Below are 15340 nucleotides of genomic sequence, written 5' to 3' on the forward strand. Positions count from 1 at the left end.
ACATATTTTAAAGTTGGACTTCACAGAAGGAAGACAGATATTTTGGTGTGAAAGAAATCAGGGAAGACTTGTGTTGGCGGTGGCACAGGAGCCAGGCCTTAATGGTATGACAAAGGTGAAAAACTGGGGAAGGATGTGCCAAGGGAAGGATTTCGCCTAAGTTAAGATATAGAGATGGCTCAGCAGGTACTGTCCACAGATTCCTAAACATTCCTCTTGGATTCAGAACCAAACATATTTCTTTGACTATATTTATCACACAGAGCTCAGGCACAAACATTCTGGTTCTGCCCCCTTTTGCGTGTTCTATTAGACTAGTAACTGTTTCTCGGTGGGCTTGTGCTTGGCAGGCAGGGTGGGAGAAGGTGAGAATGGACAAGAAAACAAGTCTGATGGGTGGAACCACCTCAGAGCTGAAAATTGGCAGTCTACTCCTTGTGTTCTTAGCAAAGTCCTGTAGTCCAGGGCAATGGACTACATTTGGGCTTAAAGGCTACTCTGTTTATGTAACCACACATTCCCTATATAAAGAGTTCCTTGTGAAGTCTGCCAATCTATCTATTCTAGTCACAGTTAGTTCTAACAAGCACCTGACCAAGAAAACCAAGATCAGACTAGGTGTGTGGGAAGGAACCGGTCAAACTAGTTGGGCAGTTTTGTTTTTATTGAACATCACATTTTCATTGGGGGGAAGGACGCTAATATTTTTTAACACCTATTACACCTAAGTACTGTGCTGGTGTATATGTACATTGTCTCACGTAACCCTTTTAAGAACTCAATGAGTAGTAATAATTTATCTAGATAAACTGAAGTTCATGGATTAAATAACTTGCTCAAGGTCATACAGCTAGTAACTGCTGGTGCCCACGTCCGAGTCCACAAATACCTACTTCTTACCCCACTGCTTGTTGCTCTGCCTCATTCAGCATCAGACAATTGGCAAATCCTACATTTCAACCCGGAAGACGCTTTCCTGCAGATGAAGCTTTAGTCCGGCCTGGACTGTATATTGCCTGTAATCTGACAATCCAATTTCTCCCCCTTGCACTTTAATACTCCTTTGATGAGGTGGGGTTTTTTTTTTTTTTGCTTTTGTTTTTGTTTTTGGGTTTTTTTTTTTTTTTTTTTGTCATTTTAGGGCCGAACCCACAGCATATGGAGGTTCCCAGGCTAGGCGTCTAATTGGAGCTGTAGCTGCTGGCCTACACCACAGCCTCAGCAACGCCAGATCTGAGCTGCATCTGCAACCTACACCACAGCTCATGGCAACATCAGATCCTTCACCCACTGAGTGAGGCCAGGGATTGAACCCACAACTTCATGTTTCCTAGTCGGATTCATTTCCACTGCACCACGATGTGAACTCCTGACAAGCTCTTTTTTTTTTTTTTTTTTTTTGGTCTTTTTTCCATTTCTTGGGCCTCTCCCATGGCATATGGAGGTTCCCAGGCTAGGGGTCGAATTGGAGCTGTAGCTGCCAGCCTATGCCAGAGCCACAGCAACGCAGGGTCCAAGCCTCGTCTGCAACCTACACCACAGCTCATGGCAACGCCGGATCCTCAACCCACTGAGCAAGGGCAGGGATCGAACCCACAACCTCATGGTTCCTAGTAGGATTCGTTAACCACTGCGCCACGATGGGAACTCTCTGAGGAGCTCTTAATATGGGTGCCAACAGGTTTTTTCAGGGCCAACGTTTCCCCTTCTTGAGACTAAGGCTATCCATTCAATTTTGAAAGACAACTCAAGTCTTTGCTCTCAGCTTTCAAATTTTTTTCACCAGATCCTCTCAGTCAGCTTCCCATTCTGAACTCTTTCAGATAATATATCCTCTTTTGATCTCACTTGCTCAAGGCCTTAGCCCTACCCAATTCCTGTCAGCAAGTCCTGTCCCAAGCTGCATCCTCTTCTAAAACATTTTCTCTGCCTCAGCCTACCAAGTTGGCACCTACCATTTCAGTTCCTGAAATTGCCACTTTTCCAAAGAAAGTTCTCATCGGGGATGGTTTTGGCTTCTCTGAACTAAACAAGCATTCCCCCCTTTCTAGCACCTCTGCCCAGGCATAGTGCAATAGGTGCTGCTATGACAGAGCACAAGATGTCTCTGTTGTTTATGTGGCTGCTCAGCTTTGTCCTGTGGCCTGTACAATACTACTGCCTACACTGTTCCTCAAACTAAGACTGCTTTGAAATCAAAGACTAACTCTTACAGTTCATTTTTAATACAGTGCAAAAGAGATAGGTGTTTAATGGAACAGCTTAAACTGAGGGTGTGCTAAGCTTTTAAAAGCCACAATAGAATGCTGCTCCATCTGTCCAAACAGGACAAAACAGAACAAAAAGCCCACTCTTGTGGCTCTGCAATGCAGTTTCCATGCAGACATTCTCAGAAGATCCATCCTGAGAATGAAAACTTCAAGCAATCAAATATTAACGTATAGGATTCATAATTCATCAAAGACTGTGAATACTATAAGCCAGAACCTGTGTTTGCAAAAAAGAAAATTTGCAAAGTATTACTCAAAAGCTTACAAACAGTAAAAGGTTAAGTACAGGCTAAAACGCCATTAGGTTTCAACTTGATCAGTTTATGTAACTCAGAAGGTGGAAAAACTTGGAATCTGGGCCTAAAACAACACTGACTTATTTCCATTCAAGTTATGCTAACCGGGCGGGGGGGGGGGATGTGAAGTTTGAAAACTTTCCTTTCCAAAGCTGGATTTAGACAAACTAAAGGAAAAAGGAAGGAGGTGCTGTGAAACCAGCCCACTGAAGCTTCATAATGACCTATTTTGCCCTCTTTTTCATTCTTCAATAGTACCTCTTTAGCTGGTTGGCTCAAGTCAATCTGAATCCCATGTGGCCTGTCTTATGCCAGGTTCACAAACCATGCTGGTATTGTATAAACTTCCACAATTGCATGACCTTGGTCACAAGGACGAGCAGTCAAGTCAGCCTGACCAGTGTAGAGGAAACACATGACCACCAGTAGCAACAGCCACTCAGAAGGACGCCCATTACTCAAGGTGGGAGGAGTGCAAGGCATAGGTCACTCTTGCATAAATATGCATGACCTGTTACTGTTCCTGTTCACCTGGTTATGCACCTGAAGTGCTGGAGCTGAAGCTGGCTTCCAAGTGGGCTGAGAATGACAGCCTCCCTCATTCCATTGCCAGCATCACCGACTTCTGAACACGGTTTCAGAGCCACATGGCCAATCGCCTGTCCAACATCTGCAGCTGGCTGCTGTCCTTGCCTTTGCCTCAGAGGTCTCTGCCAACAGTGCTAGTGCAGCTGTGCTCACTGCCCAGGAGATGCCAACTCCTCTCCCTGGCCCAACCCCAGCACAAGAGGTGAGACTGTTGGCAGTGTCAGGAGCAGCTGCCTTAGTACAAAACCAGGGGTAGAAGGCTCAGGGTAGGTAGACATTTTTTTGTAGCTCTAGTAAGAGCAACTTAGGACATGGGCTATTCTCCCTGAAGGCAATGAGGGAAGTTATGCTAAACACGTCTATCATCATAAAAGCTTCTCATATCCAACTTATCTTCCTAGCCGCCACATTTTCAGCCCCATGCTTGAGGAAGCAGAACTGAACCAGGTTTTTTTGGGGGGGCGGGGGGTTCTTTTGTTGTTGTTTTGTTTTATTTAAGCAGTCAAGGATTCTAAGGCCACCACGGTTAGGATGGCCTATGTCACAGCTAAGGGTTAAAAGATGAACTGAGCCAATCAGATTCCCTCTCTCTGAAATCCAACTAGAAATATGAAAACAATTTGCCCACTGGAGCACAAACTGAGAGGAACACACATGCAGAGAAGAGCTGAGTCATAATAATGGTGGAACATTACAATGAAGAATTAATAGCTCCCACTGCTCAAATCCCTGCAGCCTGCCACCCCCTAGCTCAGTCTCCATGACACTTGGTTCTATAACGGCTCCTATTTTTGGACTTTCCTTGTCACTCATAACAACATCCTCAATTAGAAGCAGCACAAGAGAACTCTCTGATCCTTGAAGTCAAAAAACTCCATTACAAAGCAGTGCACTCAGGTCCAGAAACAGTGTAGCCATCACCCAAGAGGCAGAATCCCCTGGTTAAACTATAGCTAAAGGGTGGCTCAGACCTACAGCCTCAGCTCTTTGGAAATACCTCAGCTATGTGACTATGGCCAATAGAATAGAAGAATTCAGGAAAAACCCAAGGATCATTTTCACACTTAAATAGCTACGAAAGTATACCACGTGTTGTATAACTCAAGCTGTTAATTTTTATATAAAGCCTTGTAAATAAAAGCATAATTTATCAGGTTATATAGTTTAAATTTATCTTCCTTTCCCACAAACGATACACACCAGCAAACGACTTCCTTTATAAGTCACTAGGTAGAATAGCATAAACTACTGGTCTGCTGGGTTTGAGTCTGTCTAATAAGAGCTATGTTTTCCTAGGAAAAGACACTTCACCTCTCGAATTCTCAGTTTAAAATAAAGGTTGTTATGAGATGATCTTTAAGGCTGCTCTAAAATTTGACGGGCTCTACTCTGCGCAGGCAATGACCTCACCATTTGCAAATATAAAACTCATCCATTTAACAAATATCTGAGGGCTAGCCATTGACGCAGCTGTGCAAGGTACTGAGTATAAAGCAGTGAACAAAACATAAAAAAAAACCCTGTTCTCATAAAACTGACATTCCAATCTGGAGAATAGAAAAATACATATTATTTTTTTAGGCCGTGATAAGTAATTTGAGGGAAAAAAATAACATGAGGATAAGAGGGACAGAGAGCAAGAGAGTAAAGGGGCTTCTAGTTTAGAAAAGGAAGTCAGGAAAGATCTCTCTCTGAAAGTGACAGCAGAGCACAGGTGTGTCTAAGGGAAGAGAGGAGCAGTTTATTCAGAAATTAGGGGACAAATTTTCAGACAAAAGTAAGTGCTAAGGCCTGAGAAGCCTCAGTTTACCTCAAGGAATAGCAAAGGAGTCAGTGTGGCCAGAGAAGGTAAGGCGGAGAATGACAGGCAATGAACACCCAGGATTCAACTGATGAGACCCAAGAGGACAAGGTTTTAAACGCTTCAAGTACAAGATTCCTACCAATGTGGTTCCTGGCTTCTGCAGGGGTCTATTATATTCCAAACACATAGGCAAAAAGGTAAGTCCACAAGTGCAATGTAACATCTATTGGACTTGGGACTAAGCAGAGAAATGTGCTGCAGATGTCCAAATTAGCATAAACTTCACAAAGAAAACAGCTTTGGGAAGCCACATGATGTCATATTTGGAGTCATTAGATTTTCATTTCTTTTAACTCTGGCGAAGCTTCTGCTGAAAATTTATCTTAAAGAAAATAATATGAAAGAAAAAAACATACATAAGAATATATTGACAGGAGTTCCCTGGTGGCTCAGTGGATTAAGGATCTGATGTTGTTACCACTGTGGCATGGGTTCAATCCCTGGCCTAGGAACTTCCACATACCACAAGTGTGCCCCCCAAAATAAATAAATAAATAAATAAAAATAAAAAATGAAGAGAATATTGACAGAAGCATTATTTATAATAGCCTACACAGCCAACAAGTGAGTAAATTATGATGCAACAACAGGTTAGACAGCCATGGAAAAAAACAGGAAAATTAAGCAGAAACATGGGAGGAAGAACAATAGAAAACTATCTTTGCTATTATTACACTCCCACAAAAAAAGATACATATGAATAAAGACGGAAAGGACACAAAAATGACGATGGTTGGCTCTGCTAGGGAGGTAGGATTAATCTTACTGCTTAGAAAATAACATTATTCACCGCAAACCAAAGTGCTTTGGGAGTTCTCTAGTGGCTCAGAGGGTTAAGGATCTGGCATTGTTGCTGCAGCAGCTTAGGTCACTGCTGTGGCATGGGTTTGATCCCTGGTCTGGGGAGTTCCACATGCTAGGGCACAGCCAAAAACAAAAAACAAAAAGCCCCCCCAAAAACCAAAGTGCTTTGTTCTGCTTTTACTTCTTCATTACAATATTAAGGCCTAGAATTAGATTAACAATAGAAATAACTATGATCATGTACATGACAAGAGGGCCACCCACATCTGTGAAGCACTTCTGTGCAGCACTTCTCAGTAACCCTGCGGTATGTGATGGTGCCAACTGTTCTTTCCTGGAACTTCTTTCCTGTAGCCTCCACAACCACAGACCCACTCCCAGTCATTCACTCACCTGCATCTCTATTACGATGTACTCGTTTCCTTTCTGACAAAATTTACTTATTAACTGCTTTTCATTTTCTTCTCCCTCCTCTCTATAAAGAGGACTCTCAAAAGAGATGCACCTCCAGTCTCTTTTTCCAAACTCCCTAGCCACAATTCCAGTAGCCCATTAGGTATTTCCTCTCAGCTAAGATGTGGGGACATACCAAATCCTACATGTCTTTAATCCAATCAATACTACACCAAACTAGTTTTCTCTTTATTGATTCGCCTACATTTAGCAGGGCCAGGATTCTCCCATTCAGTTGAAGGAAGTTTAGCACAACCCTGCCATCAAATCTATTACCATTATAATCTACTCTAAGATCACTGGTCCCTTTCTCCCTTCATTCTAGGAATACCTCCATGCTACTATCTTAGGATTTCATGGTCCTTATTACTTCTCATGAGCTTGATTACAAAAAATCCCGAAATGGTTTTTCTGACCCTGGCTAAAAAACCAAAGCCAAATAAAAAATCGCATCTCTCTCTTGCTTAATAAAAAGAAGAAAAAAGTCATCAACAATATCTGGGCACCATGAAAGTATTCTACGTGCATTATGTCATTTAATCTTTATAAACCCAAAAGTGGTATTACTGTTTCCATTTTGTAGATAAGGAAAAAAAAAAAAAAAGAGAGAGATTTTGGAAAATTAATAATCAGCCCCAAAATACAGCAGTGGCAATAGAACAGGAATCTAACCCAAGCAGCTTACTCCAGAGCCTGTACTCTTGATCACTCGTTACTGGGCCCAAGTTTTAGGCCTGGCAGTGTGGCTACCACATAACCCCACCTTGAACATGCTACCTCTAGGCCATTCTAATTCCCCAATGACTAGAGTATATATAGTGCAATAGTTAAAAACCCTGGGACTCTGGGGTTCATCTGTTGAGGTTCCAATTCTTGCCTTATCATTTAACACATGACCATGGGCAAATTACTCTCTTCTAAACCTGTTTCTTACTCTTTAAAATGGGAATGATAAAGTGCAGCCTCTGAAAAACATGAATAGGGTCTTCTCTAGATCCTCCTCAAAACCAGATTGTCTAGATTCTTCTACAGACTGATGAGCAACAACTATTAGATGAATTAATGTTCTCAATGCTGCATGACCATTTGCATGATGTTGTGGAATTAGGAAGATTAGATTAAGCATATAAAATAGTAACCTACTGCCTAGCTCATAACAAACCCTTAGTAAAAGCCATCCTAATTATTATTCTAATCCCCTCTTCTATTCTATTCTATTCTAGTCCCCTATTCTAGTTTGCCTGTTTTCTTCTTGCCTAGCTTTTAAGACCAAGGTCTTGTGCAGCCCACAGTAATCTATTCCTCCTCTGGATGCCTAGAATATTTTTTACTCACTTGTCATGAACCATAAATTGATCTGTAGTTTAATAAAACTAACAATATCACTAATAAAACCTACCATGTGCAAGGACTATTTTAAGCATCCCACATGGATTTACTCATTTTAATCCTCATCACAACCTTATGAAGATGAAGTGGGTACTCATATTACCTCTCTTTTACAAGAGATGAAACTAAGAAACAGAAAGGCGGAGTTCCCGTCGTGGCGCAGTGGTTAATGAATCCGACTAGGAACCATGAGGTTGCGGGTTCGATCCCTGCCCTTGCTCAGTGGGTTAACGATCCGGCGTTGCCGTGAGCTGTGGTGTAGGTTGCAGACGCGGCTCGGATCCCGCGTTGCTGTGGCTCTGGCGTAGGCCGGTGGCTACAGCTCTGATTCAACCCCTAGCCTGGGAACCTCCATATGCCGCAGGAGCAGCCCAAGAAATAGCAACAACAACAACAATAACAACAACAACAAAAGACAAAAAAAAAAAAAAAAGAAAAAAGAAACAGAAAGGCTAGCCATCATGCCTAACGACATACGACTAATACGTGGGGTAGCCCAGCAAGTCTAGTTCCAGAATCCATGCTCTTTACAGTTACTTAATGTTCAACATTCGTCTTTTCATGGCTCCTCTGGAAAACTGCAGTTTTCTCAAAGACACGAATGGTGTCTTCTCTAGATCCTCCACAAGACCAGGCTAGTAGTCGAATAGGAGCTATAGCTGCCGGCCTACACCACAGCTCATGGCAACGCCAGATCCTTAACCCACTGAACAAAGGCGCAACCTCATGGTTCTTAGTCCGACTCATTTCTGCTGCGCCCTGATGGGAACTCCCCTCGATATTTTGATTAAAGTTGAATTTCTTTGCATCATTTCAGAACAAATGCAGAAAACACAAGCAAGACTTCAATTTTTTCAATAGCTATTTGAAAGGGTTTTAAACTGATATTTCTATTTGACCCAACTCCATTCTGTTTCCACCCCAAACAAAAACACCACACAAATGCCTTTACCTCTAGTCTCTCAAGGGGTGTAGGGCAATTCAGGGAAGAAAAAAACAATCGTACTTCTCTAAAGCTTTCTTTTGCATCATTTCTTCTCTGTCACAACATTCCAATCACACTTCCTTCATTTCTTCAAAAGCACTCCTTTCATACTATTTCCCATATGGTACTCTGCTTGGAACCTCCTTCCCTAGACTTTCTAGCTAACTCCTCAATTTTTAGGTCTACTGGACCACTATTTTCTCAGAAAAAATGTTCCCCATACTACCAATCTGAATCAATGTTTCCTTTTTATTTTTTTTATTTTTATTTTTTGTCTTTTTGCCTTTTCTAGGGCTGTTCCTATGGCATACAGAGGTTCCCAGGCTAGGGGTCGAATCGGAGCTGTAGCCACTGGCCCACACGAGAGCCACAGCAACATGGGATCCGAGCCACTTCTGCGACCTACACCACAGCTCATGGCAACGCCGGATCCTTAACCCACTGAGCAAGGCCAGGGATCGAACCCGCAACCTCATGGTTCCTAGTAGGATTCGTTAACCACTGAGCCACCATGGGAACTCCAATGTCCCCCTTTTAAAGTCACTGCGCTCTCCATCTCTCCTTTAGAGCACCATTACAGTTTATAATTGTGTTATCTTGTGATTATTTTTTATTTCTCCCACAGGACTCTTAAGTTCAGAGGCCTGAGAATACATCATGAAGACACAGACTAGCTGACTTGATGCCTTCTTCTGCCTTCCATGTTCTCAGGGATGCTCTGGAGAACACCAAGCAACTTCCTGATCCAGAGGGCTCTGCAAAACCTCAAATATTTGATCAAAGCTCTCAGTGGCCTTGTGCTGGAGAGAACCCCAATCTCCATCACCTCCTACTCTGCTGGCCCAACAACACTTAAGGGGACAGTTGATGTGCTCGGCCACTGTTTCTCTATATGGATTTAAGTTCTCCATAGTCCACAGAAATAGTCATGCTTTTACAAACCCTACTCCACATCTGTAGAGGTACACCTACTGGATAAATTAATGATTCTGTTTATTTCATTAAGCATACACTTTCTGACAAAAAGGCAGAAGGACTCAATAGCGGATGGCTCATGTTTTCCTCTTATTTACACACAGGGCTAAAACGTAGAGCCAAGGAAACTGTGCCTGATGACCTTACTAAGAAAAGTATAATCAGCAAGAGGGGTACTACCAAGAAAGCACTGACCTGAATTAAAACCTGAGGAATTTAAGGAAAAGCGGTAACAGTATGAGGGAGTATTACTAAGAAGGCACAGAACAGTTTGTGGTAAACTACTTAAATGTTCCTAATGTTCAAAGCAATGGGTGTGGATTCTCAAAGTTACTTCAATCTTGGAATGACATCAAATTTCTTTAGGCCCTTCTAAAATAGGTCAACCTTCAGCCTTTAGCTGAGAACAAAACACAACAGGAGTCAATAGGATAATAATGATTTCTCTTCCTTGATCCCCAAATCACCAGAAAGGCAATCTGCTCTCTGAGGATGCAAGCCTGAGGACCAGAATCAGGAGATCCAGATTCTTGGCTTGGTTTGGCTCTTCGTAGTCCATCTTCACACTTAACCTCAGCTATAAAATAAGAGCACCTTCTCTAATGTTGTACAATTCTGTATTATTGGGCTGTTACAAAGGAGTGGTACAGAGTTTGCACTGTGGCTCAGCAGTAACGAATCTGACTAGTGTCCAAGAGGACGCAGGTTCGACCCCTGGCCTCACTGGATTACGGATCCAGTGTTGCCATGAGCTGTGGTGTAGGTTGTAGATACGGCTCCAATCCTGCGTTGCTGGCGTAGGCCAGCAGCTACAGCTCTGATTTGACCCATAGCCTGGGAATTTCCATATGTCACAGGTGCGGCCCTAAAAAAACAAGATCAAAAACAAAAACAAAACCATAGGAGTCGTACTAAAACCATGGAGTTCACAGAGCTAAACTCTCTACTGCTCATATAACCCAGATGTTCTCTCTTCAACTCTCAGTAACATAGTGAAGTAGGGTATTGTAAACACAAGATATATAGAGAAAAGGCAGACAAGAATAATGGTGGTCAAGAATCCATTAGGCATAAGGTATGACTAGAGACGTGAAAATACCTAGCTTGGAAAAAGAGAAGACTTAAAAAGAAACTGATAGCCCTTTAAGTACCAAGAGATAAATGTCACAATAATGACTTACTCTGCTTTACTTTATCTTATTGGACACAACTGACCAATGGATAAAGATTGCGGGGGAAAAATCTGACTCAATAAAAGAACAAAATTTAATAATTAGTTAGGTCTGCAAACATATAATTTCCTCTGAAGTAAACTTCCTCCTTTGTCACTGGATGTCTCAGAAGCTAAATGAGAAATTCTCTGGGCTATTTTAGAACAGGAGACAACAAACTTTCTACAAAGGAATCTGAGGGCCAAGTATAGTCTCTGTTACCTATTCTTTGAGTGTTTTTACAACCCTTAAAAATATAAAAACTACCCTTAGATCACACACCACACAAAAAAAGATAGTCTGCTGACTCCTGTTCTGCAGGCGTGCCGTCCAATAAATATGAGTCACGTATATAACTTAAAATTTTCCAGTATCTACATTTATAAAGGTAAAAAGAAAAAGGTGAAGTTAATTTTAATATACTTTAGTTAATCCGATGTATCCAAAAAATTATCATTTTAATATACAAACAAAATTACTAATGAAATCCTTTGCATTTTTTTCCCCCTCTTTAGGGCCGCATCTTGTGGCTTATGGAAGTTCCCAGGCTAGGGGATGAATTGGAGCAGCAGCTAAGGCCTATGCCACAGCCTCAGCAACACCAGATCTAAGCCACATCAGCAACCTAAGTCACAGCTCACGGCAACGCCGGATCCTTAACCCACTAAGCAAGGCCAGGTTTCAAACCCATATTCTCATGCACACTAAGTCGGGTTCTTTACCCGATGAGCCGCAAAGGGAACTCCTGCCTTTTTTTTTTTTTTTTAACTAAGTCTTTGAAATTCAGTATAGAGAAGCAGAAGAGATGACCTTTCAACCAATACTTAATTCTAATGACTCAAATCAATGAGAAAAAAAAATGAGACTGTCAATAAATGACTACTGGGAGAGCTGGCATACTACTTGGAAAAATAAAGCTCGATCCTTTGTTGTGTCTTACTCCATTACAAATTCCAGACCAGAAATGAGATGTCAATATAAAAAAGTAAAATAATAAATTCAAAGGCCAGTAAGAGAGAAAAATGCCTAAAAGATGTTATTTTAACATCAGATTGGCAAAAGACTGGAAAAGAGCTATATCTCAGACCCTCAATAAAACTGAGTTTTATAAATTAGGTACTACTGATGGGAACATAAATGTGTATGACCTTTGTTAAGGGCAACTTGGCAATATGTATAAACATGTACCTTACTTCTGGAAATTCACCCTAAGAGATAATTAGAAAAAGCAAAGAAAATGAAGGAACAAGGATATTCTTCAACTGAGAGAAGAAAAGTGAAAGCAACTTAAATGCCCATCAACAGGACTGATTAAATAAAATAAGGTCTAGGTGCCTCGTTAGCGTAGTAGGTAGTACATGAGTCTCATAAATAAAATAAGGTCATTAAGGATTATGTAGGTTTCTTATTGAAAGATGTGGAAAATGGGGGGGCGATGCAAAATGTTAAACAACATATACCGTGTGATCCATTCACACAATATTTAAATTTTCATATAAATGTATATTTTCATAAAGAGATATAAGAAGGATATGTAATAAAATATATACGGTGATTATCTCTGACAGAGGTAGATTTGGGATAATTTCTCTGGACATCACCATATATAGGCTTATCTTCATTTTTATGTTTTGTAATGACACCTTTTATCCCAGAATCATTTTTTATAACCTTCTCATAATTATTTTTTTCAACTAGCACTCTTAGAAATATCTTTTATACATGTCATTTTATAGTGCGTGTCCCACACACCACAGTGTGGGTAAATACATTCCTTCACTGAAATAACACTGCCTTCATTCACACGATCAACTAGTACATCTTCTTATACGTGTGACTTTACAGAGCGTTTAACATGCAGCACAGAGTGGTGAATTCATTCATTCACTGAATTACCACTACGCTTATTCAAGAAACTATTTCCACTTTTAAAAACATGTTTTAAATATCTGTTTCTTTAAACAGTGTCATACATGTACCACAAAGAAAGAAAACATTCTTTCACTGCAACAACCAGCATGATGATTTTTATCTTTTTTTGATTAATACAATTTTTAAAATTATTGGAGAGGATTAAGGGAAGAATGTTAAAAGCAAACAAACAGCCTTCTATTCAGTGAGTAAATTATTTTCATAGCCTATAAAGAGATTGGAGAGAAGTACAGGTGACAAAGAAATCTAATAAGCCAGCCATAAAAGCAAGCCTTCTGCCTTTCCTGGGTGAAGGTATAATCTGATTCCTGTACAAGGCACAGGACGGATATGTACTTTGACTTCATCTTCTTAAGAGTTTTGTTACACAACAATACATATCAAAAAACAATTCCTTAGAGATGAAAGACATCCTTGAAATATACAGAACATAACACAGGAAGAACACTTTCTCTTTAACTCAAAACACTCTTCGATATAAACCTAAGAACATACTCCAAATTATTATCACCAGAAAAGTTCCACAGATTCCACAGAAATGATTAACTATAAGCGAAGTTTATTCATGCCCTCATAAATTATTTTAAAAAGCCTATTAAAAATAAGAGAAACAGATGAAGAGCCCTTTGCTAATTTGTCCTCTACCTGTCAACAGACTGTTACTTAAGATACAGACATGGGTAAAGGTAATTTCATACAGTGTCATTCTTCAGTCACTAGCTTTTCCAAGCTTGGGGTTTGTAAGATCTATAAAACCACAGGGCTCTGGGATACAAATAAAATTTGACACAAAATAATCTTTTATTCTCCATTGCTGACATTTCTCAAAACCCTAGATTTTTTTCTCCCAATTAATGAAAAGTCAGCCACAAGGCTCATTTACAGTAGACTCACAGGATCTCACCGTCAATCAAATACATGCCATGAAATAATCGGTAAGTTCCTGGGGAAATCGTCTCCAAGTAGGAACAGTAAAACACAAAAAGATGACTAATGTTAAAATGTTTTCTTAATTGGGGTTGGGGGGAGTCAACAGCTATTTCAAGAGTGAAAAGGCTGCCTTTTAAAACAATTTTTTCATTGGAGTATAGTGGACTTACAACGTATTAGTTTCAGGTGCACAGCAAAGCAAATCGGTTATACACATACATCCATTCTTTTTTCCCATGTAGGTTATTACAAACTATTGAGGAGATTTTCCTGGGCTATATGCTAGGTTCTTGTTTAGCATCTATTTATATAGTAGTGTGTATATGTTATCCCACCCTCCCCCTACAGTTTCACTGCCTTTTAATGAACTACGATGCCAGCTCTCCGAGAGGCAGGCAGTGGAGACAGTTTCAGCGCATTACCTTTAGGAGGAAAATACGACTTGCTTTCAGCTTTGTGAGGCCAATCTACGACGAGCGGTCCAAACCTGCGAAAGCTGGCAGTGATCTCATCTACGAAACAGAGAAGGGATCTTAGCAAAAGAGAAAAAAATATATATTGCAAACAGAACAGCCCATATAACATGGCTTTTTATTTTAAAATGTTTTGAGAGCTATTTTCTAAAGATTTTTACAAAAGTCAAACTTACTAAGTGAAATACCATCATTGGGGGCGGGGGTACAGTTGGTTATTCACTTTCAACCATGCAGAATGTGTTTCTAACTATAATTCATTTCCCTTCACTTCCAATAAACCTGATACAAAGTATTTGGAAGAAAAAAAAATTGACATTAGCTAAGGTGACCTCCCTGTCAAGTGAGAAGGAGAGTCTAAAAATAAGAATGTTCTCTGTGTTTAGAAAAAAAGGCAAAAGTACACAAAGTACTTAAAATATGCTTCCACTTGTATGAAATAATCTCTAAGGTCACACATCATACACTATTATAATTAATTTAAGATTGTTTTAGAAATAGATCCTATTCTTTTGGCAAGTAGAGACAATAAGTGGGTAATTCCATTCAAGAGTAAGAAAAAGTTAAAAACCAATGGTCTGTTTCTCTCATACATACCTACTATTCATCCCACAAAGAAAATGTTTCAAAAGTTACAGCTTAATAAATTTATCCTTTCCTTCTGACTTCTGACTCAAACAGGTTATAACTAAGCTCCTAATCAGGGGGAAGTTGCCACTCCCACAGGCATGATCAAAAACTTTGTCTTAAAGCATAAACTCCAATCTATAGATGAGATTAACACTAGTATGAGAATAGTTCGGAGAAAAATGAGTCTCCATCTGTGTACAATTTTAAAGGAGTTAAGTATAAAATAAAACTACTTTTAGAGACTATTCTCTCATCATGGAAAAAAAAGAAAATAATAATTAGAGAAATATTATAGATAAAATAATGCTGGTGAAACAATTGTTTTAACAATGTTTTCATAGCAGATCCAAAGTCTACTAGAGCTACAGTTGTTGTTTTTTTTCCCTTGAGTTAACTTTGTCACAATTTTATCTCAATTGTCCATTCAAGAAATATTTATTGACAAGCTACTATGTGCTGACTGGCTCTCAGCATAAGTGAAACTCAATTCTGGATGGGCAGTATCTCAAAAATATTAGTAAGAAATACTCTAGTTAGTTT

The 15340-nt window shown here is 40.0% G+C and overlaps 1 protein-coding gene across 1 annotated transcript in view; it reads right to left on the bottom strand.

The window, feature by feature from the left end:
• Positions 1-15340, bottom strand: part of CPEB3 (cytoplasmic polyadenylation element binding protein 3) — a 162005-nt gene that overhangs the window by 62261 nt on the left and 84404 nt on the right. The window contains 1 exon segment of the mRNA XM_047759869.1: positions 14120-14209. Within this exon segment, the coding sequence (XP_047615825.1) occupies positions 14120-14209 (90 nt within the window).

This window comes from Phacochoerus africanus, chromosome 15, assembly GCF_016906955.1.
Source record: "Phacochoerus africanus isolate WHEZ1 chromosome 15, ROS_Pafr_v1, whole genome shotgun sequence".
In the NCBI taxonomy this organism is placed as follows: Eukaryota; Metazoa; Chordata; class Mammalia; order Artiodactyla; family Suidae; genus Phacochoerus; species Phacochoerus africanus.